General features: G+C 37.9%; 1 protein-coding gene and 1 long non-coding RNA gene across 2 annotated transcripts in view; one reads left to right on the top strand and one right to left on the bottom strand.

Annotated features, from left to right (window-relative positions):
* Positions 1-9,066: 9,066 nt before the first annotated feature.
* LOC113437209 (myosin-3) overlaps positions 9,067-21,567 on the bottom strand; it is a 30,835-nt gene continuing 18,334 nt past the window's right edge. Inside the window, exons 24-40 of the mRNA XM_026702112.2 lie at positions 20,940-21,085; positions 20,764-20,854; positions 19,375-19,764; positions 19,108-19,234; positions 18,508-18,626; positions 17,640-17,836; positions 16,065-16,248; positions 15,426-15,591; positions 15,202-15,326; positions 14,650-14,958; positions 14,356-14,559; positions 13,986-14,111; positions 13,070-13,240; positions 12,870-12,974; positions 12,696-12,791; positions 12,422-12,559; positions 9,067-9,215 (exon numbers count right to left, since the gene is read on the bottom strand). Coding sequence (XP_026557897.1) covers positions 9,192-9,215; positions 12,422-12,559; positions 12,696-12,791; positions 12,870-12,974; positions 13,070-13,240; positions 13,986-14,111; positions 14,356-14,559; positions 14,650-14,958; positions 15,202-15,326; positions 15,426-15,591; positions 16,065-16,248; positions 17,640-17,836; positions 18,508-18,626; positions 19,108-19,234; positions 19,375-19,764; positions 20,764-20,854; positions 20,940-21,085 — 2,718 coding nt within the window. The 3' untranslated portion in view covers positions 9,067-9,191. The remainder of the gene's footprint in view (positions 9,216-12,421; positions 12,560-12,695; positions 12,792-12,869; positions 12,975-13,069; positions 13,241-13,985; positions 14,112-14,355; positions 14,560-14,649; positions 14,959-15,201; positions 15,327-15,425; positions 15,592-16,064; positions 16,249-17,639; positions 17,837-18,507; positions 18,627-19,107; positions 19,235-19,374; positions 19,765-20,763; positions 20,855-20,939; positions 21,086-21,567) is intronic.
* LOC148126984 (uncharacterized) lies at positions 10,212-13,192 on the top strand. Its single transcript, XR_015741353.1, has 2 exons — positions 10,212-10,335; positions 13,112-13,192. It is a non-coding gene; the product is annotated as an uncharacterized LOC148126984 (long non-coding RNA).

Below are 21,567 nucleotides of genomic sequence, written 5' to 3'. Positions count from 1 at the left end.
ACAAAAACTCTCATAGAAAAGCATAAGACGGACATCTCATGGACTGGATGTCCCTCTAGTGGTAAAAAGTAGGTAGCTGTATATCATAGCTAGTTAAAAATACAGTCTGGGTTTAAATAATCGGTGGAGCTTAGTCATTCATTAATGTTTATGTATTAATATACTATACTAATATACATAGAAAATTATTTTGATGGATCATTTATTCTCTTTCCATTGGCTTCAGCTTCTTTGGTAATTATTTATATTTAAAAAAAATAGATTCTTCAAAACAGAAACAAATCAATGTAGGATTGTCTTGATATTCTTCTTAGATTTTAATATGCTTGTGAATGGGGTACCATACTCCATGTAGTAAAGATGCCACATGAAGTTCATTTTCTCCATGCTTGACTATAGATTAAAGTAGGGGTCCCCAACTCCCGGTCTGTGGCCCAGTAGTGGGCTGCAGCTCTTTGGGAACCTGGCCATGGAAGTGGTGGGCAAGTGCATGCATAAAGCTGTATTTGTGAAAGTGGCATGCACGCGAAACCACCCCCTCTTCTCCCCCACTGCCACTGCCATCACCATTCACTGAGCCAAAAAAGTTGGAGACCGCTGTATTTTAAAGGGTACGTATGTGTCAGGCACAACAACCAGATCCACATGTGAAGAGTTCAATTGGCTATTTTATTGCTCAAGCCTATATATCTTCTGATTCTGCTGGTCTGCACTTGGGTAAGATTAGATAAGGTTCAACAGCATTGGGGGGATGGAGGAGAGGGTCAGATTTTGCTCTGTTGTGCCCATGTAGGGATTCCAGACTAATTCCCCATTTTACACCTCAGTCTAATTCCAACAGTATGTGCCATTTTTTAATATAATGTGAGAATAGAAAAATAATCAAGTGACAAGCAAAAGTCAATGTAGTTGCCAACTTTATGGGCTTTTGCTCTTGATCAGTAAAGAACAGTAGGTAAACTAAATGGGCATTATTGTTCAGGTATTATTTCAGTAATATCTCCTTTCATGGTGAGGTTTGGGGGCATATACCCAGGCCCTGCTAAAAAATCTTCATTTGTATTGAGTGAGGAAGATTATTTTGATGTGGATATATAGGAGCAGTTACCTAGACAAAAAGAGCTGAAGCACTTTTTAAGACTAGAATGTCCAGAAGTGACTTGGGCAGGTGCCTGCCTAATTCACTCAATTATAAGAAGGAGAAGGTGTAACACAATTGCCCTTGCAAGGTTCTGTTATTATAATTAATATGAACCTAATCATATGAAATTAATTTCCTAGTCTGGTCTACTGGTTACTCACATAACCGAGACAAATGATCTATTCTGCATGGACCAATGGTCCTTGGGAGTGGAGGAGTTCTAATAATTATATCTTTCCAAACTTGATGCATTATAGTCACAATAAGATAGACTGAAGTAATATAATGTCTGATATGGCCCAATATTTCAGCCCTTAATTTTTTTGTACAGATATGTTGGTATAAGCATAGGACACAGGGGCATTGAAATGAGTAGAATTCACTGAAAAACCAAGGAACATCTAAAGGAGTAAAATCTAGAACACATATTTTTCCATTTTTTGTTGAGATAGAGAAGGCTGCAAGGGGCAGACAATTTTTCGAAGGGTACTTATCCTTTCTGGCCACTTTGGGAACAATTTTAACAGCCCACCTCCCTTATATATCTCTTTCCAATAATTCCAATCCACCTGTCTTTCATGCTTACTTGTTAGTAGTGTTTTCATCTTTTTGGGAATTAGCTATCATTTCCTTCTAATTTGATGCTTGTTGCATTCTTCAGGAATCATGTTCACTAGTTGATATTCACATATTGATCAAGAGGAATGAAAAGACTTTGGCGCTGCTGGGTAGTTGTTGCAACGTAACCATTTGGGCCTAGATTGGTGGCAAGGGCAGATTCTACCCCCTTGTATCGTCTGCTACCAAAAAATTGACTCAGCCTTCCATCCTTCCAAGATCAGTAAAATGAGGACCCAGATTGTTGGGGGCAATATGCTGACTCTGCAAACTGCTTAGAGAGGGCTGTGAGGCATTGTAAAGCGGTATATAAGTCTAAGTGCTATTGCTATTGCTTGGCTTCCATCTTTTTTCCTTCTTTCAGTCAATCCTCTTGGCGCCATCATTTTTGCTCCGTTTTAGACAGTGCTTTCTAATACTTACTTGGATGCTCACAGCTACCAGTGTATTAAGACAAGTGAATAAAGGATCAGACTGTGGGAAAAGATAGAGAAGTGACAATGCAAATGGGATGTATCCTCTCATTATTCCCTCAGTGATGTGGAGATACAGGGTGTTTTCATTCAGAATAAAACACTTAAAGGTGCTCTATATGCCTGTTCTGCAAGCAAACAAAAAAGCAGAAAAGCATAACATTATGAAGAGTTATTATGATTTACATCATCTTCTTATACTGCCACCCCAGTCATCAGTATGATAATAATTCACAAAGATTGCCTTATATTGCATAGAAACAGCAGAGATTCTATAAATCACTAGTGAAAAATTCCAGAATAAAAGAAAGTACACAACCGATCACAGTCTAAGGAGCTATTGCAGAGTAACAGTGTAAAAGGAGCCAAGAATAATCTCACTTTCTCTCAAGGATCATTCCTGTCAATCAGAGTACAGTGAGCCTTCAGTTTAATGGATCCATGGGAACTAATGGGCGGAAGGAAGGTCTTTTAAAAGCCAAGACTCCATTAATTGAGAAATAGCATTTTTCAAGCCCACAGATAATTGTACCAAAAAATGTGAAAAAAGCATTCAGGTCTCAGCCAAAGATCACAAAGCAGCATGAGCTGTGACCAGTCAAGCAAAATAAAATCAGCAGAGAAGAAGCCAAATGGATGCTGAGGAGCATGTTTGGGAGCACCAGAGCCAGAAATACAGGCTCTTAGATTCACTTGGTTGATCTAAGAGGCAGAACAGCTTCCAGAAGTAGCAAAGTACGTAGTAGAACTGTACTGAAAAATAGGCCAGAGATGAGGCAGGAATCCTATCAGTCAGCATATCCTGTCCATTAAATCTCCAAACTGCCAAGCCAATGTCCATCAAATTGCAGGTTCACACTGTACTTTAGAACTCAGAAATTGTCCTTCAAGTTCAAAGTTATGTCTACTGTAATTCATTTTAGCAGGTTTGCTAGGTAGTCTACTGTATCTGTGCCTGCCATTCGAAGGCAGATAGACAAACTTCAATTTGTGTCTTGGAAGCTTCTGGACTGGATTACTGCAATCCCCTATAAAGATGTCTACTTTTGAAGCAGAAACTAGTATGTGTCTTTGTGTGAGAGATTTGTGTGATGTTTCAGAAAATTCCTATTATGCTTCCCAATTTTTTTATCAATTATGTAGAGACAGTTCTCAATGAAAAGCATAGCATTATTATAGGAAGTCTTGAATTATGTACAGAAAAAGCTCATGGTGGCCGTAATGAGTATATTTCTTGTCTTCCCTATCGCTTCACAGTTTGGCAGCTTTTTTTAAAGATGAAATAAAAATTTAACATAAGAAAATCAGAAGTCAAAGAGCGGTGTTAACATTTTTATATCCAGACATTACACTGGGGATTCCAGGTCTAAGCTGTCAGCTGTGATACAAAAGCATCCTGATTCCTAAAGGAACTGAAAGCAAGGTTACCTATTAGGCAGGCAGTCCTAAAATGGGAAAAGTTGCTGGGAACTATTGGCTAAAATTGGTCAACTACCGTCAGGAGATTCAGGCTGGATGGACTATGACCAGAGGTTGTTGGGTTTGATTTTCTCACAGCTATTTATTGCATATCAGATGAAAGCTTTTTTTTTTTTCATTTCAGAGATAGTACAGTTCAAGTTCATACAGCATATTAATCTTATGACATTAACACCTCTAGACATTAAATTATTTTTATTGTTTCACCATTTAAGATTCTTGCACACTATCCCATGTCTAGAGATGTTAATACGCACTATTCAACATAATGGAAACTACTGTACTCTGAAAACCAGAAAACAGACAAGTGGTGATAAGACCCAGCAATGTTCCATTCTCTCTATAGCTCCCTATTGTCAGTGATTTGCTTCACAGGTGATAACTATGCAAATTCCTCTGTCCTTAGGAACTTGGGTCAACCATGAAAAGCAGTAAATATTTATTCCCCAAATTCTTGAACCCAAACTGGAGTGAATGATAAAATGTTTTTGATTTTACTGAATTAAAGAGTGACTTACTTGTTGCTTCTTATGCAACTTCAATGGAAGTACTTTGCAAGTTTCAAAGCAGGGGAAGCCCATAGAAAAAGTGTGATTTCCTTGTTCCCTTGCTTCAGAATCTACTTTACCTACACATATACATACATGTCAGTTAGCTGTGATAGATTATTCATAGAAACAAATATTTATTTTATTGGAAATTCTGTCCAGAAGTGTCCTGTGAAATCTATGGAGAACAGTCTGTTTTGACACTTACAGCTTCAACAGATAATTGAGTAGTTTTCTCCTAAAGAAATGGAAGGAGAATCCTAAGAACACTGGAAGGAAGATAGAAAATAAAAAGACATGACTAGGAAAAATATGGGTAGAAGATCAGCAGTTACTTTATAATCTCAGTGAGCAAATTTTGTTCCGAAGTGGCTCCACCAGCAGGCAGGTAACAGCTGCACTTGCATTCCAAGATTGCACAACCCAATCCTGCTTGCTTTTATTTACAGTAACTATGTGATTTGACTCAATTCCCTCTTACAGTATTGCCCGTAGATTAAATATATAGTCTTGGGCTGTTTCTCTTGTTACCACTTTTTCCCTCCATGGTTATTCTAGATCCATCATCAGGACTTTGGGTGATAGATAAGACTGAACACAAATCCCTCCCTAGTTTCTCTCTAACACATTCATGTACAGTATATGCCTGAAATGATTGTGTTTCCATCAACAAAACCAAATGTCACTGAAGTAGAGATACAAAAATTAAGAAAGACAACTGTGATTCAAATGTTTGATGGTCTTTTTTTTAAAAATGGAAACAAATATTTAGTTCATATTGCCCTATTCCAAGCTCAAATCGATCTGTCGCAGTGGCAGCATTTATAGTAAAAGCTGGGAATAGTTTCATCAAATCCAGTGAGGATATCAATTATCTTCTCTCTGCATCAAGGTCTTTATACACAGCAACATTTCCTATTTGAAAAAAGTACTGAAGTAGCTAATTAGGGTTTCATTTTTATCTTTCCCTTTTCCCTTTTTAATTTCTTGTATTGTTTATTTATTAAATGTGTATGCTACCCATCTCACTATCCAAAATGATTCTGGGCTTTTTTTTTTTTACAAAAGAACAAGATTTTATAGAGTCATCATTGTGACACACACATATACACACACAAACATTTGGCATTAATTAAATACTTGAATATTTATATATTCAAATTTATTTTAAATATTTATTTAATATTTAAAATAATTTACTTCATTTGTCAGACAAAGCTTCTGGAGTCATTTACACAAAATCAGGAACAAATCAGAACATTTCTTGCACTGCAAAATACATTGCTTGAAAGGGAGGAATAAGCCAGAGAGGAGCAGCAAAGAGAAATACTCTTCACTTTCTACTCTGTTTTATAATAACCAGCCTGATTAGAGATGGCTGAAAAAAAAGAATTCACCCCCAACCACCTTAAATTAGATTTGGAAGACAACCAACAACCACTGAAGCTCTTTAACTGTGGGACCTTCAGGAGATATTACTCCGTATGTTTGCTGCCAAATTCTGGGTCATTCTAATTTCTAGGCCATCTTTATTGGCTGCTCTACAAAAAATGCATTTTACACATTACAGTAACCCATCTTTTAGATTTACCAGCACATAAGTCATAGAGCCCAGGCCTTTTGCCTTGTAGATGGGCATGCAGTTGGTTTACTAAACAAATCTTATGAAAAGCCATCTTTCCACCAATAATACTTGTCTGTCCAGCATCAGTGCTGGATCTCAATAGACTGTAAATAGGGAGGATGCAGCAATACAAAACAGAAATATTAAAATATTCTAGAGAGAGAGAGAAGTTCTCTCTGGACCCCAAATGAATAAATCTTTGGTCATGGTGACCGACTCAGATTGGATCCTGCAACATTATTCTGGGGCATCTATATGTGCCTTCATTCACAAGAATGTTATCAGACACGAAAAGATTCAGGAGTATTAACAGAATGACTCTCCCTCTTCCAACATAGTACAATTATCAGAACCCACATGGCAACCCCTATGCCTAAATCCAACTTTAAATATAAACTGAAAAAGTCCTCATTTTTATGTAAGATCTTCTGTATCCTCATGGCCATTATTTTCTCTATTACCTTAGCTAAGTTAATGGAATATTAGACTGATGCCAGTTTGGTATACCAGTTAAAAGACAGTAGGCTAGAAACTAGGAAGCTGTCAGTTCTAATCTTGCCTTAAGTACAATGCTGCATGGGTAACTACAATCTCTCTCTCTCTCTCTCTCTCTCTCTCTCTCTCTCTCTCTCTCTCTCTCTCTCTCACTCACTCTCTCTCTCTCTCTTTCTCTTTCTCCCCTCCCATGCCCCCCCAAAAAGTAAGCAAATCACTTCTGAAAATATTGCAAGGGAAAAATAGACTTGTCCGGATTGTGTCTGAGAGACAAAGATGACTTGAAGAAAAGACATATTAAAATCAGCTAAGTTTAGATGAAAAAGGCTTAACTAAGAGACTCAATGCATCCTCCATTTCTGTGTCTGTATACTGTAGTGGTAAATTTTCATTTGTTAAATGTTATGCTATCATACTTTTCAGCTTCCCTACTGTAACAGTTATTGACAACCTTACTTCTAACCTACATTCTTAAGTCTAGTGATAAATCTATATAAGTCATAGTGAAACATGACATAGGCAAAAAATTATCGATCTACATCAAATTATTCCAGATTTACAGCCAAGAAACTATTCATAGACATTTTGTAGACATACATTATCAGGATATTTTACAAATGGGCAGTATTTGTAGCAATTGGTAAGTTCATATAGTTGCTTGTATGAATAGGTTCTGTCTTTTTAAAACGATGTTATCAATAGCATTATAACATCATGGTTCATTTGAACAAGCAGCAGGCAGCCTCCTGTGGAATGTCTTGCATGTCTATTAAGGGCTACATTAACTATATCAAGAAACCTCTAAGACTGCCTATAGTTAGCCTGCTGGCTCAGGCATATATCCTTTCTATGTAAGGCAATACAACCTTGTCAAGTTTCACTCTCCCTCTCAGCAGCTACAGTACTTGTCTCATGGTTTTCTATACTCAGAACCAAAGATGCAGTGAGGCCCATCTTGAGGGAAATGTTTTCTTCTCATGCCATCACAGTTCCACAATAACTGAGCAGGGTTCTCACAGTGATCTCTAAGAAGGTAATTGCACAGATGAAGCAATGTACTATCCAAATTTTAGTTCAAGGTCTGGTGCCAATGCAAAGATATATAGCACCTCTAGGCCACTTTGAACGATAGCAACACCTCCTAATGATGCAAAGATTGCTACTGTTAGAATGATTCGGATGCAGAGCAATGTTGACACCTCCTAAGCTTAGTCCAGTGTGTGTTCTGCTTTAAACACACACCCACACACAAAAGACACACACATACATATACATATACATATACACATACACATACACATACACATACACATACACATACACATACACATACACATACACATACACATACACATACACATACACATACACATACACATACACATACACATACATATATATATATATATATATATATATATATATATATATATGAAAGAAAAAGTCATTTTTATCTTTGCCTCTTGGAGTGGCTAAACTGTGAGGGAGACAATACCACACATACATCAATAGTTATACTGAATCTCTTTGTTGATGTGTGGGTTTAATGTATATAATCAGAGTTCTAAACATTGTTTGTGACTGGCAAGAGATGTTCCCTCAGATAACCCAGTCCCAAGCCATGAAGGGCTTTAAATGTGACAACCAGCACCTTGAATTGCACCTGGAAGCAAATCGGCAACTAATGCAGCTCCTGCAGGAGAGGTGACACATGTTCATACCGGGTTCTGCACAAAACCATGCAGGCCGCTGCATTTTGCACCAACTGGAGCTTCCAGGTGCTCTTCAAGGGCAGCCCCATGTAGAGTGCGTTGCAGTAATCAAGACAGGAAGTGACTAGGGCATGAGTGACTGTGAGTAGGGACCATTGGTCCAGGAAAGGGCGTAACTGGTGCAGAACCCACAATTGCACAAAGGCCCACCTGGCCACGACCACCACCTACTTTTCAAGCAGGAGTCATGAGTCCAGGAAAACCCCTAATTACGCACAGGGTCTGTTTGGGATAGTGCCACCCCATCCAAGACCAAACTAAAGGTAGTATTTCTCCCTGAGCCAACAAACCCCAAACCCAGAACCACTTGGTCTTGCAAGGGCTTAGTTTCAACCTATTGCTCCCCATCCAGCCCTTAACAATCCCTAATATTATGACATAGATAGGCCTCTCTATAAACAAACAAAGCTGTGCTTTTCTTTCTTCTTTGGGAAATGAAAGAAAAGTTCTTTCATTTGTTCTGAACAAAAAGTGCAGCATCTATGTTCATCCCACTCCTCCTTTCCTTCTGTGCTGTTAATCCATTTGTGTTAATTTCTTGCCTTTACAGGGCTTTTTTCTTCATCAGCCTCAGGCTGAAATCAGCTTCTCAGCATTCAGATGGGTGTCACTGGTTACAATAGCTCCATCTACAGGTAAACAAATAAACTGTAGTGTGAGGAGGAGGAGGAGGAGGAGGAGGAGGAGATTTTGCTGGAGAGGTACAATTAGGCAGCCTGGGCTTATATATTGAGGGAAGGTAACAGTTACATGAGAGGAAGTGAAAACAACATTATACATGTACGATAAGTATAAAATAAATGAATTCCCCACCGACATTTGAAGTGTAACTCTTGATATGTCATGCAAAGGCAGATGTCAACCATTAGCTAATAGAAGCTACACCAAATTCAGAAAGAAAACAAAAATCACTTAGTTATTAAGTAAAGCAGAATTTATTTTCTATTGGTTTGGCTAAGAAAAGATTTCTACACTTTTCAAGAAAGATCAGGAAGACATATGCATTTTGCATACATTCCCATCTTCAGTCCAGCAACGGATTCATTCTTCGCTTTCTATTACAACCTGCCAGAAACAAAAAACAAAGTTGGTATGTGTATACTTTATATACATATATATTTTATATACATATATACTTTAAGTATGAAAGCAACATATCATTACAGCTACAATTTTTCTGCAAACAACAGTAAGTCAAATCTATCCTCATAGAAGGTTTTCTCAATGTAAACAAACAAAATTATGTGCCTCCAAGTCTGCAAACAGGGGGATGCTGCAATTTCTCTCCCTTACCCCAAGAGAGTTGTAGACAACAGTTCAGGTAAAGGAAGGATATACCTGGTGCCATTTCATCTTAATTTAAAAAAAAAATCTAAACAGGACTCATAGCTTTGCTTCATTCTCCCTCTTGCATGTGAGCGGAAAATATTGAAGAATCAAAAGTGGTATAGTTTAACCTGGATCTCTTCTGTAAGCCATGATTATGTAAACTATCACTGTTCCATGCAGCGAGGCCACACATACAAGACTGGCAAGACTGGCTTCCATTCTGCCTTCCTGGGGATTTGACTTGGCTTTCACCCATGCACAGTTGCAAAGTCAGCATATGGTCTGAAATGAGACTTACATCTATGTACTTTGCCTCTGGGGTTACCTTATCTGCACATCTTACAGAAAGTACTCAGTACAGCCCAAAGGAAGAATTCTACGTGGATAACTTTGTTCCAGCATTTGCAGCTTTTGTATACTGAGAGATAATGTGGAACAACATGTACTTTGATTAGACTGGCATTATCATACTATTTCTCCCCGAGTATATTTGTATGAATGGCTGTCATAGTTGTGGTTTTACAAGCCTATCTATCCAGCAAAGAGCTAAAATAAATCAGGGGAGCATTTCAAACTGCTTGCCAGGTAAGCCTTTAATGTTTTCAGTATATCCAGAAATTAGAATGTTTTATTTGGGAAAAGGTGTAGTAACCATGGGAAGCTAAGCAAGACTTATATTGAATGAGCTAAGGACTTTAAATAACTTAGAATCATCATTCAATTTTCTACCCCAAAGGAAGAAGCAAGCAAGACCATGACTGCCCAACATGACTGCCTGAACCAATCCAATCATCCAAATTGCATACTGCAGAGGCAATAATTATCTCCCTGCTGGAGTCAAATTCTTCAGGCTGAGGTATTGAACTTTTTCCTTTATAGAGTGCAGCTTTGCATATTATAAAAATCTACTTGCTCTTGAAGCAACTCAAATTCAATCTATAAGAGCAGTGCTGCATGTCTCCTAGGGTGTATCTAATGTTCTTTTATGCCTGGAGATTGCTTGGATCTGCACTATTGAGGCACAGATGAGAAGAAGTTATGAACTGAAATTAAATTAAATTCTGCTAACTCTCAGAAAGAGTTGACATTTATATCCCTATTTCTCTAAGGATGATTTGTATGAAAGGCCTTTCTCCTCCAACCAACTACGCTCACTAGTATTTCTTTTCTATGTAAGACAGTGATTTTCTTGGGTAGATTTAACAGCCTGCCAGATACACCGCTGAGGGAAGGTATAACAATAATGGTGTGTAAAACTGCCCAGGCATCTGCTCAGAAAGGTCAAGAGCAATTTTTTGACATTTTGTTACAATGTCTTACATACCATCCATACGTCTATGGAACTTCTCAGTCATCCAGGTCATGGTTGTCCCGAAGGTGCTTTTTCAAGAGGCAACTGTACTTTGTTTTTGTTTGAAGATGTTTCGCTTCTCATCCAAGGAGCTTCTTCAGCTCTGACTGGATGATGGGGAATGGAAGGATTAATATTCCTTGCAGACAGCTGGTCATTTGCATTCTGTTAGAGAGTCATTGAGGCCTCTTGGAGGTTTATCTGTATCCTCAGGGTCACCTGAGTAGTGCAAATGGGTGTGGAGTCTTCTTAGGACTGTTGAAAGGAGTGAGTTATAGACCAGAGAGAGATGATACCGTATCCCTCTCCCTGTGTTGAGAGAGGGTTGTTCAATTTTAACATAGATCTCTAAAAGAATGCAAATGACGAGCTGTGTGCAAGGAGTATAAATCCTGCCATTCCACACCATCCAGTCAAAGCTGAAGAAGCTTATTGAATGAGAAGTGAAATGCCTTCAAAGAAAAACCAGAAAAAACAATTGCCTCTTGAAAAAAGCACCTTTGGGATACCACCGGTAATTCTTCAGCTTAGTACTAGCTTTATTAGTTACTTTTCAGGGGTAACCCAATGAGGAAGATATCTTATTTATTAGCAGATCCATCTACCGAATTAGCCAGGTGAAGCTAAATTTGGTGAAGTGAAATCAAGATGGTCGTCACACTCGGACTCCATGGCTGTCTCTTACCTATCCTATTATTAGAAAATTCAGTGCCTGGAAATTAGACACAAAAGGAACTCCCTGTTCCGATCTTTGTCTTTCTTACACTGAATCTTCTTCCCTTTAAGGTGTAGTATGGATTGGAAGCTTTATTGCCTCATGAGCTTCTGATTTTTATTTCAAATATCATGAATGTTAGTTTTCACAGAAAGCTGTGCTGAGACAATCTTCTGCATCAAAAGGCAGATATTATGAGTATTTGGTAACTGGTTCCTGGTGGGTCAGGGAAGACGTGTGTGTGTGTGTGTGTGTGTGTGTGTGTGTGTGTGTGTGTGTGTGTGTGTGTCAGGAAGATGCATGGGGGCACAGAAGAGGTGTTGCACAGGTCAAAGAAGGTGCATGGGGGCTGGCACACATTAGGGGAGCACAAAGTGGTTGGCATGGGGTGGTATAGTGTGCAGGGTTCCTTCCTCTCTGTCTTCCCTCCGTCTTTCCTCTCTTTCTTCCCTTTTCAGCAGGCAGGTGTCTGTTGTTGGGTGAGGGATTTTCAGTGGATTGCAAAGTTGTTGGAGATATTGTCACAGAATGTTGAAAATGAAAATCGTGTGATTATAGCATCAGCCCAGCAACAGGCAGAATCAGTGAAGGAAGGACAACTTCCCCAGATTTAATTTCCTCATAGGTCCTAGATTTTTGGGCATATTCTATAAATTAACCCATATGAATTACCTTGCTTCAAAAAGTGTTGCCCATGATGCACCATTTCACCCTGTTAAGATCGTGGCAACAAGAGTTTTAGTAGTATATACATTTTATAGTGAAAACAGTCCTCGATCTTCCTAAGAAAAACTCCGATTCCTTTCATTCCTTGCTGTAATGCCACTTCATTCTTTGTGTAGAAAAGGCTGAGTCCTGGACAAAAGAAGTATTTACCTTTGTGGTAGAAACTTCTCTGGATTTTGCTCGGAGCTTATTGACCTGAGACTCGGCAATATCAGCTCTTTCCTCAGCCTCTTCTAACTCATGTTGTGTTTTTCTGAATTTGGAGAGGTGAATGTTGGCCTGTTCATCCTGTAGCCAGACAAGAATTACACAAAAACATGCACTCACAAAACCATATTAGCTTGAAAAGGCAATGTAGGAATTTCAATTTTGAGAACCTGATGTTGGTGTTGTTAAGGCCTCAAAAAAGTCTAAAATAACTTACAGCCTCCTCTGCTTGTCTCTTGTAGGATTTCACTTTCAACTGAAGTTTATCCACTAAATCTTGTAGTCTGATCACATTCTTCCTGTCCTCCTCACCCTAGAAATGTGATAAAATCTTAGCATATTCAAAGGAAAAAAAAATTGCTGTGAACCAACTGCTTCCTTTTCCTCTTACCTGGAAAGTCATTTCTTTGACTCGCCGTTCATATTTGCGGATACCTTTGATGGCTTCTGTAGCTCGCTTCTGCTCTCCCTCAAGTTCAGACTCTAGCTCTCGGATCTAGAGTTGAAATGATACAATTTGAACATCTAATTGCAGAGTCCCTGAAGATTGGATAGCTGATAACTACCACAGCTCTGATCCCCAGTGTTTACCCTGGCCTCCATCTTCTGAATCTGTTTCTTTCCCCCTTTCAGGGCAAGTTGTTCTGCCTCATCCAGACGAAGCTGGAGATCCTTCACTGTCTGATCCAGGTTCTTCTTCATTCTTTCCAGGTGGGCACTTGTGTCTTGCTCTTTCTTCAGCTCCTCTGCCATCATGGCCGCCTTAAAACACAAGCAGTAGATTCAGATCAACAAGTAGGCAAAGTCAGTGCATGTAAAATAAAGAAGAAGAGGTCAGCTTGAGAATTAGGAATGAGCATCCCATAACCCTGCTGTCATCGGGGTGGGGGATGGGAGTTGGGGGGTGATTTTTTATTTATTTATTCTAGATTTTGTTCTATTGTACTTTATTAATTTATTTGATTCTTTTTTTTCATTTTTATTGTTATTTTTTAAATATGGTTTTACATTCTGTAATGTACCTCGAGTCGCCATGGGCGAATAGGTGGCAATATAAATTCAACAAATAAATAAATTATTATTATTCTCACTGAATTTAGAGGCTTCGAATCTTGGCTTCAAATGTTTACATTTCTGACTGATATATAGCATAGTATTATGATTTTTACTCTTGCTTTGATTATGTAATTGTTAATATTAACTTGATTTTGTCTATTCATCATTTCTGGTTTTACCCAAGTTATGGATTTGGGGACATATAAATCAATTGGAGTGGCCAATAAGTCCTGTAAACAAACAACCAAACAAAGTTGTGCTACACAATTTGGACTTCCCACTAGATTTCTGTACAAGATTACTTACATTAATAATGAATGCCTAAGCTATCTGCAAAAATCTCATTTTTTTTCCAGAATAAGCTTTGAAAAGCAGGGTTATCTGATTTGAGAAGATTGCATTGCCTGTAGTAAAAATGTGGTAGGTGGGAAGTACATAATCTAAGACTTACATCTGTGATGGCCTTCTTTGCCTTTTCCTCTGCATTTCTGGCCTCTTTGATGGCATCTTCCACTTCACCTTGAAGCTGAGAAATATCAACTTCCAGCTTCTTCTTTGTGTTAATGAGACTAGTGTTCTAAAGAAGAGAGAGTGAAAATGTATCTGAATATTTTTTTGCAAAAATTCTTAGTAATGATTAAAGCTATTCCTTCCAAATTTAAAACCAGTATTTCTTGATGTGAGAAGTTGCAATAAACAACAGAATAGCTATATCCATCATGCTATGCTTTTGAGCATTTTGTTGGCCAATGTTGGACATTTCATGATGGACAAGATTTTGCAAGACAATTGTTGTAATACTATCATGACATCATACACACCTGTGTATGCAAAAGCTGCACCCGCTCAGTAGTATCAATAAGCTCTTGTTCAGCAATCTTCCTTCCTCTCTCTGTCTGTTCCAGAGCTGCCCGGAGTTCCTCAATCTCTGCCTGCATCAGATTAGCTCTGCGTTCAACCATGGCCAATTGCTCTTTTAGATCTTCTTGGCCTCGGAGGGCATCATCCAAATGTAGCTGTGTGTCCTAATTTCAAACAAGATTATTATTTAGTAGGGGTGACACTTGGGCTAACAATTTTTGTTATTCATATAAAAATTAATTGATGGAAAGTACTTTGAGCTGTCCTTGAACATTCCTCAGATGTTTCTGTGTCTCAGCTGCAAGGCGATTTGCGTGGCTCAGCTGAATTTCCATTTCATTTAGATCACCTTCCATCTTCTTCTTAATCCTTATGGCCTCATTCCTACTCCGGATTTCTGCATCCAAGGCATTTTGCATGGTTTCCACTATTCTTTGGTGATTCCTCTTCATCTGATCAATTTCTTCATCTTTCTCTGCAATCTTCCTATCAATCTCAGATTTAACCTGGGTCAACTCAAGCTGAATGCGAAGAATTTTGGCTTCCTCATGTTCAAGAGCTCCCTATTGGAAAATAAATTCATATGGATGCTGGGTTTGAGAAACTTAAATCGATTGTGACTCTTTTTAGAGGAACATTTTAAAATGAGCTAGCATCAAAATGGAAGTTTTTGTAAATGAATGGGTATGCAACACAGATTTAATTAACTGCTGTGAATTAGCATTTTCAGTGCTTACTCAAAAAAACACTTATAAAAGTGTAATTAACAACTTTTTTTAAAAAAAAATCCATTTTTAACTTCTTACCTCTGCTTCCTCCAAAGCCATCTGCATCTCAGATTTCTCTACCTCTATCTGTTTCTTGGCTTTCTCAAGTTCATGGATAAACTTGCCATTTTGAGCAATTTGTTCTGTGAGATCAGCAATTTCTTCTGCAAAATATTGAAGCATACAAATAATTGATTAAAAGAATAAAAGAAGAGCAATCTGACCATAGAACAAACATTAAAATGTCAAGATGTGCTACTTACGCTGCAAATTCTTGTTTTCTCTCTTCATTGTCTCCAGTTGATCTAATGTTTCTTCATATGCATTTTTCATTTTGAAAAGTTCAGTACTCAAGGAACGAGCTTCCTTTAAGGAACTTTCCAGTTCTGACTGGCTCTCCTCATATTTGGTCTTCCATTCTGCCAAAATCTTAATATCCAATATGTTTGAATCAGTTACTATAGTGCTGATTTTGCCTGCTTTTTCCCTTTGCTAAATTGGTCCAGCATTTCAGTAATGTTTCTACCTACACATCACTTTCTTAACCCCACTGATCTTACAGTGGCAGGTAACATCTTTCAACCCTAAACAAGTCAAGATATGATTTGTGTATCCCATAGTATGGTCTGAACATACCAGTTAATTAAGCTAAGAAGGTTCAGGTGAAACTAATAAAAAACACTGATGATTAAATAATAACCCTGACTTGCTTATGTACAGGTTAGTACACAGAAAGAAGATATTAGAATGATACTAAGTTTACACTACTGTATAATTTAAATTCTAAATTCAGGCTTACAAAACCCACATTCTATATTTCCACAGCATGTTTCTATTCCTCAAATCTAGTCCCACCTTTGGTGCCAATAGACTTTTAAAAATTGTAATACTTCAAACTATACCTTGTCAAAATTTCTTTGTTTTTTGTCTAGAGCAGCTGCCTGTGCATTTGCTCTTTCAACATCCACCATTAGGTCTTCCACTTCACAAAGCAGTCTCTGCTTTGTTTTCTCCAATGAAGCACATTTGGAGTTCACAGCTTCAACTTGCTCCTCAGCTTCTTGGAGTCGCTGAGCAAGTTTTTTCCTTAAAGAAGTCAGATTGAGATAATGATGTTCCATCAGGTATATAGATTCTCTACGAATCAGCTTAATCCAGTAGAGCAGTGGTCACCAACTAGTGGGCCGAGGACCACTGGTGGTCTGTGAGAAAATTTTGGTGGTCTGCAGAGAAATGTCACTCCCAAAGCACCCCCCCAAGGCAATTAATCCAGGTTGTGTGGGAATACAAGGCTGTGCCGCCCACATGGCCCGCGGGAACACAAGGTTTATGTCACTTGCATTGTGAACAACATGATGTAGTGAGGGGAGTGGGGAAAGGGTGAAGGGGGGAACTTGCCCCACTTGCCCCACGTGCCTGGCCTGGCCTGACCACCGGGTTGCCTCTTTCTGCTTCTTCTTCTGCTTTTGGCTGCATGCAAAGTAAACAGCAAAAGTCTTTCTTTCTCTCCCCCAAACTCCACCAGAAACAAGTCTTTGGGATCCTGCAAGGTATTCTGCTCCAAGAGGGTGCACCAGCACGACAAGTCTCACAAGGGCTCCTTTATGGAGGAGTTTGGGGGAGACAAAGGAAGACTTCTGCTGCTTCTGCTGCTTTCCTTGCATGAAGCTAAAAGTCTCTCCCCCACCCTCCCCCTGAGAATGGAGCTGGAGACGGTATCCTGTGATTCCAAACAAAAAATGATCGATCGGTAGGAGAACGTGGTGGGGAATTTTCCTGCAGTCTTTTTGGGGGATTTTCCCTAGGGTCTCTGGTCTGTGGGATTGAAAATTATGAGTTTGGTGGTCCCTGAGGTCCAAAAGGCTGGCGACCCCTGCAGTAGAGTATCGCTTAACACATAACTGTATGCTTGGAGAATTTTGTGTTTAGTAAACCACTCTAATAGCAAAGTTAAATACAGTGGCTGGATTCACATTTTACACTAAGTTAATTGTGTCATATCATTTGTATTGTATTTTAATTGGAAATAGGTTACAGTTTCTAAATCATCTTTATAGTTCGGTATAAGTCTGGTGTCAATCAGGCATTGAGCTTTTTTTTTTAATGAGCAAAAGAAACCCTAGCCTAACATAAGACTGAATATAATCCAATGCATTAGTTTTAGTGTAATCAGTTTCTAAGACATTCATATAGTTCTCAGAAAAAAAAACCCACTCTTTCAAATATATTAAGAAACAAAAATAAAAAAAATACAGACTGTGGACCACACCCCAGCAGCCTTTTCTTTTTTTAGAGTTGCTGAAAGGTTCTCTTGCATTGACATTTGTATGGAAGATTATAAACATCGTTGCATGTAATAAGAATTACCAATTTTTGTTGGAATGTTCACACAAATGGATAATTTGAGTGCATAAAAGTTGGAAAGCTAGTGTGTAAAAATTGTATTAGTTTGTCACTTTTTCTCACTCCCCACTTACTTCGCCTCTTCTAGCTCCTCTGTGCGTTGAATAGCATCTGTTTCATACTTGGTTCTCCACTGAGCAACTTCTCCATTGGCTTTGGACAGGGCACGCTGGAGCTCACTCTTGGCTTCTTGTTCTTCTTCATATTGTTCTCGGAGCAAGTCACAGTCATGCCGAGCAGATTGTAAAGCATGAGCCAATGCATTCTTTGCCTAAGAATTAGCAGTACACCATGAAATTTCTGAACAGAGATAATAACGTGTACAGCATTCACTGTAGGCATGCTATAAACTTCATACACAAACAAGACTTTGGAATTTCTTCTAATCATGTAGTTTACAAGAAAATTAGCTTCCTATCTTGAAAATGTGGGCTCCCTGTTGTGAAAGATATCCACAAGCAATAGAAGGTATTATTATGATGAGCTTAAGTTAATATTTTAATTCGGCAATTTATTTATAATTGGGCAGATTAAATCAAAAGGGCTCTTGCTATTCTCAAGTACTGAAATCATACTTGACAAGTTAAAGACGAGTTCAAAATTGAAATGCATGGGCAGTAAATCCTATCGTGTCTTATAAAAAAATAATATCCTGTGATTTCTATGAGACTTTAGGAAGATGAACACGTGAGGAGCTAAGTCTCTGAACTGTAAACATGTCAAGTGTTTGATTCAATTATGATACATGACAAGGTTTCCGCTAAGGGATCACATCAATTCTGTTAAATAAGCTCTTATCAATAACTCATCATGAAAAAATTGTACATTGGAAGATACAGTGCTTGTTGCCAAACATGGCTTAAGTGTTGAAATGATAGCGCTGTTATGTTTCATAACTTATGAAAAATATTGTCTAGCATTTTCTGCTTATGAATGAATTACCTTGGTCTCTTCCTCTAGCTGCCTCTTCAGCTCTTCTATTTGCTGAGTAAATGCTTGCTTGCTTCTGGAAAGCTGTGATATTATGCTCTCCTTCTCCTCAAGTTGACGTGACAATTCGCCTTTGAACATTTTTAAATATTTTTATTTTTTTTTAAGCAAGAAGAGTACATATTTAATATAACTACAATATTGATCCTGGAAGCAATATCAATTAAAATCTCCTTTGTGTCAAATCCAACTTTTTTTTTTTTACTTTATGGAGACATCAATGAGTCTCCATGAAGAGTTTGTAAAAAAATTGTTTGACACTGGCTGCTTCTATCTAGGATGTTGGAAAGCCTCCTGTCACAGATTTTCCTAGTGGTTCATTTCACTTAGGACAATAAAATATTTTTGATGCACCTAGTGCAGCTGCATGGATTAGTGTCTCTACAGTTTCAGGCCTTGAGGTAAACATAAACTGTAGATAAAGTGAGGTTCAGGTCTATCACTGAATATGTAGATTTAATGCCTTCCACTTACTATCAATTGATGGGGGCGGGGAAATGTTTTGGAATAGCCTTTATTTGCATTTTGGCCCATTTTCAATGTTTTTCTTACCTGATTCAGCCTGTAGACGAGCTTTTTGAGTGGTTAGATCATTGACTGATCTCTGGTTTTCTTCAGATTTGGCCTTTAATTCACTAAGCTGGTCCTCTAATGTGCGGCACATTTTCTCTAGATTTGCCTGTAATACACAGAATTAAGAAGATTTCTTATAGATATATGTCTTCACATTCTTATAGATATATGTCTTCACATTTACATAGCTGTGTATAACCAAGAGTCTACATTGTGGGATCACTAATGGATTTTATTTTCAAATACCTTAGACTTGGAAACAGACTCCAGGTTACTGGCCAGGTCATCAATTTCCATTTTAAACTCACTCTTCTCCTTCTCCAACTTTTGCTTGACACGTTGAAGATTGTCGATTTGTTCCCCGAGCTCAGCTGTGCTATCCGCATGCTTTTTGCGAAGAGCTGCTATAGTAGCTTCATGCTGCAGGGCAGATTCCTCCAGATCCCGCCTCATTTTCTGGAATTCCATTTCCCGTTTTTTATTGAGTTCAATCTGGGCAGAAGTGGCCCCTCCGGCTTCTTCAAGCCTCTCGCTGATTTCCTCCAGTTCACGTGACAAATCAGCCCTCTGCTTCTCTGCCTTTGCTCGTGTCGCTCTTTCAGACTCAATCTCTTCTTCCAGCTCTTCTATGCGAGCCTGTAGGGGAAAAAAGTTCTGCTAGTTAAGAGTAGCAATGGTGGAAGTAATTCAGGGCAGAATCATCAATGGAGAAAATTATTTAAGAGTTTTATAAGCAAAAAAAGAGCAGTAACATCAAGTGACATCTAAAAAAAAGAGCAGAGATAGGCAATGGGGGGAGGCCTACAAAAAATGTGCAGCAGTGTTAAGTACTACTTAGTTAAACAGTTTAACTAAGACTTTTTGGAGAGGAAAAAAAAGTCAGAAGTACTACAAGGGTACCAGGATGAAAAAAGTAAAGCTAACATCTATAATGGTGGGAAAGAACAGTATCCTTTCTGACATCAGACGGTGAGAGAAATAATGGAAAATATGGACAGAACATTTTGATGGGGCATATATATGAAGAGATCTAACGATAAGAATTGGACTTAAAAAGATGAAAGGCTGTGATAGAGGAGAGTTGTTTCAGAGATACATAATTAAATTTTATTGTATTGCATTAATTTTAGCATAAGCTGCTTGTTGAAAAGATAAGCCTCTGGAACAAACAGATATCATTAACTTTAGCTTTAAGTTGATTACTTAGTAAAAATGTCAATTTTAAAATAATGAAGACAATTCTATTACGGTTTGTCACCTAGTCACTCAGATATAGACTGGCTTTGGCATTTTTATCACCTATGAATCCTTCCAAAGGACTGGGATAGATAGATGTGGTTTGGTGATATTAAACATATCATCTCAGGATGTTTAAAATATTCCAGGTAAAACTGACTTTTGTAATTGACTGGTGATGATCTTATTATTATTATGGTTTCACAGGCAGCCTGATATTTAGACTGGAGTTGGCACTTTTATCCATGTAACAATTTCTTCCCAAGGACATTACAATTATTATTATCCCCACCTCTAAAGAAAGATTAAACAGATTGAAACCAAATATTCTATGTATTGTGGTTACTAAATCACAATAACCTGGAACAAAAATGTAAATACAATGGAAACAATTCATGCCTGTAGTTCCTTGATTTTCTTTTGCAGCTGAATATTCAAAGTTTGCTCATCCTCATTTTTGCTTTGTAGTTGACTGTATTCAAAGTCTTTTCTGTAAACATAGCAAAGAGAGGAGTTAATTAAAATAATCTTATAATGACAGTTTAATGTTTAGCTACAGTATACACATGACATACTTTTTCAGCTTTTCTTCTAATTGCAGTTTATCATTTTCTAGATCCATAATAGATTCTTGAGTTAGTTTCAAGTCCCCTTCTAATTTTCTCTTGGCTCTTTCAAGATCCATGCGGATTTTCTTTTCTTGTTCCAAAGAGCCTTCCAGCTGCAACAGAAATGTAATATGAGTCTTGGACTCACATATGGGCAATTTATATGTTTTCCTTGTGATATATTCTATGATATGCACTCCCCTACTAGGAATGGACATTTTTAGCAGAGATATGGATGTTTTCATTATTGTATTCTCTCACCTAATGTATATTCCATATATATATATATATATATATATATATATATTCACTGTACATTGGGCTATAAAGAAAAAGGATTCTTCTTCTCTGTTCTCACCTAGTTAATGGAAACATGGGGGAGTCTTCTCATTGTTGTGCAGATGATTAGATTTCATAGTAATTCAGAGCTTTTAAGGTTTTAATATTCTATTCTATTCTGAACATGAAACATTCTGAACATGAGTTTATCCCCCAAATTAAAATAAGAATGCATGACACCAGAAGCGCCACAACTCAATGTTTGATTGCATTGGTTCAACGTTCCATTATTTTGGGATAGCCCACAGTGAAAAAT

Source organism: Pseudonaja textilis, chromosome 2 (genome assembly GCF_049901715.1).
Source record: "Pseudonaja textilis isolate UNSWEBS1 chromosome 2, rPseTex1.2, whole genome shotgun sequence".
NCBI lineage: Eukaryota > Metazoa > Chordata > Lepidosauria > Squamata > Elapidae > Pseudonaja > Pseudonaja textilis.
The sequence above is the reverse complement of the archived record's forward strand: the minus strand, read 5'-3'. Positions and strand labels throughout refer to the sequence as shown.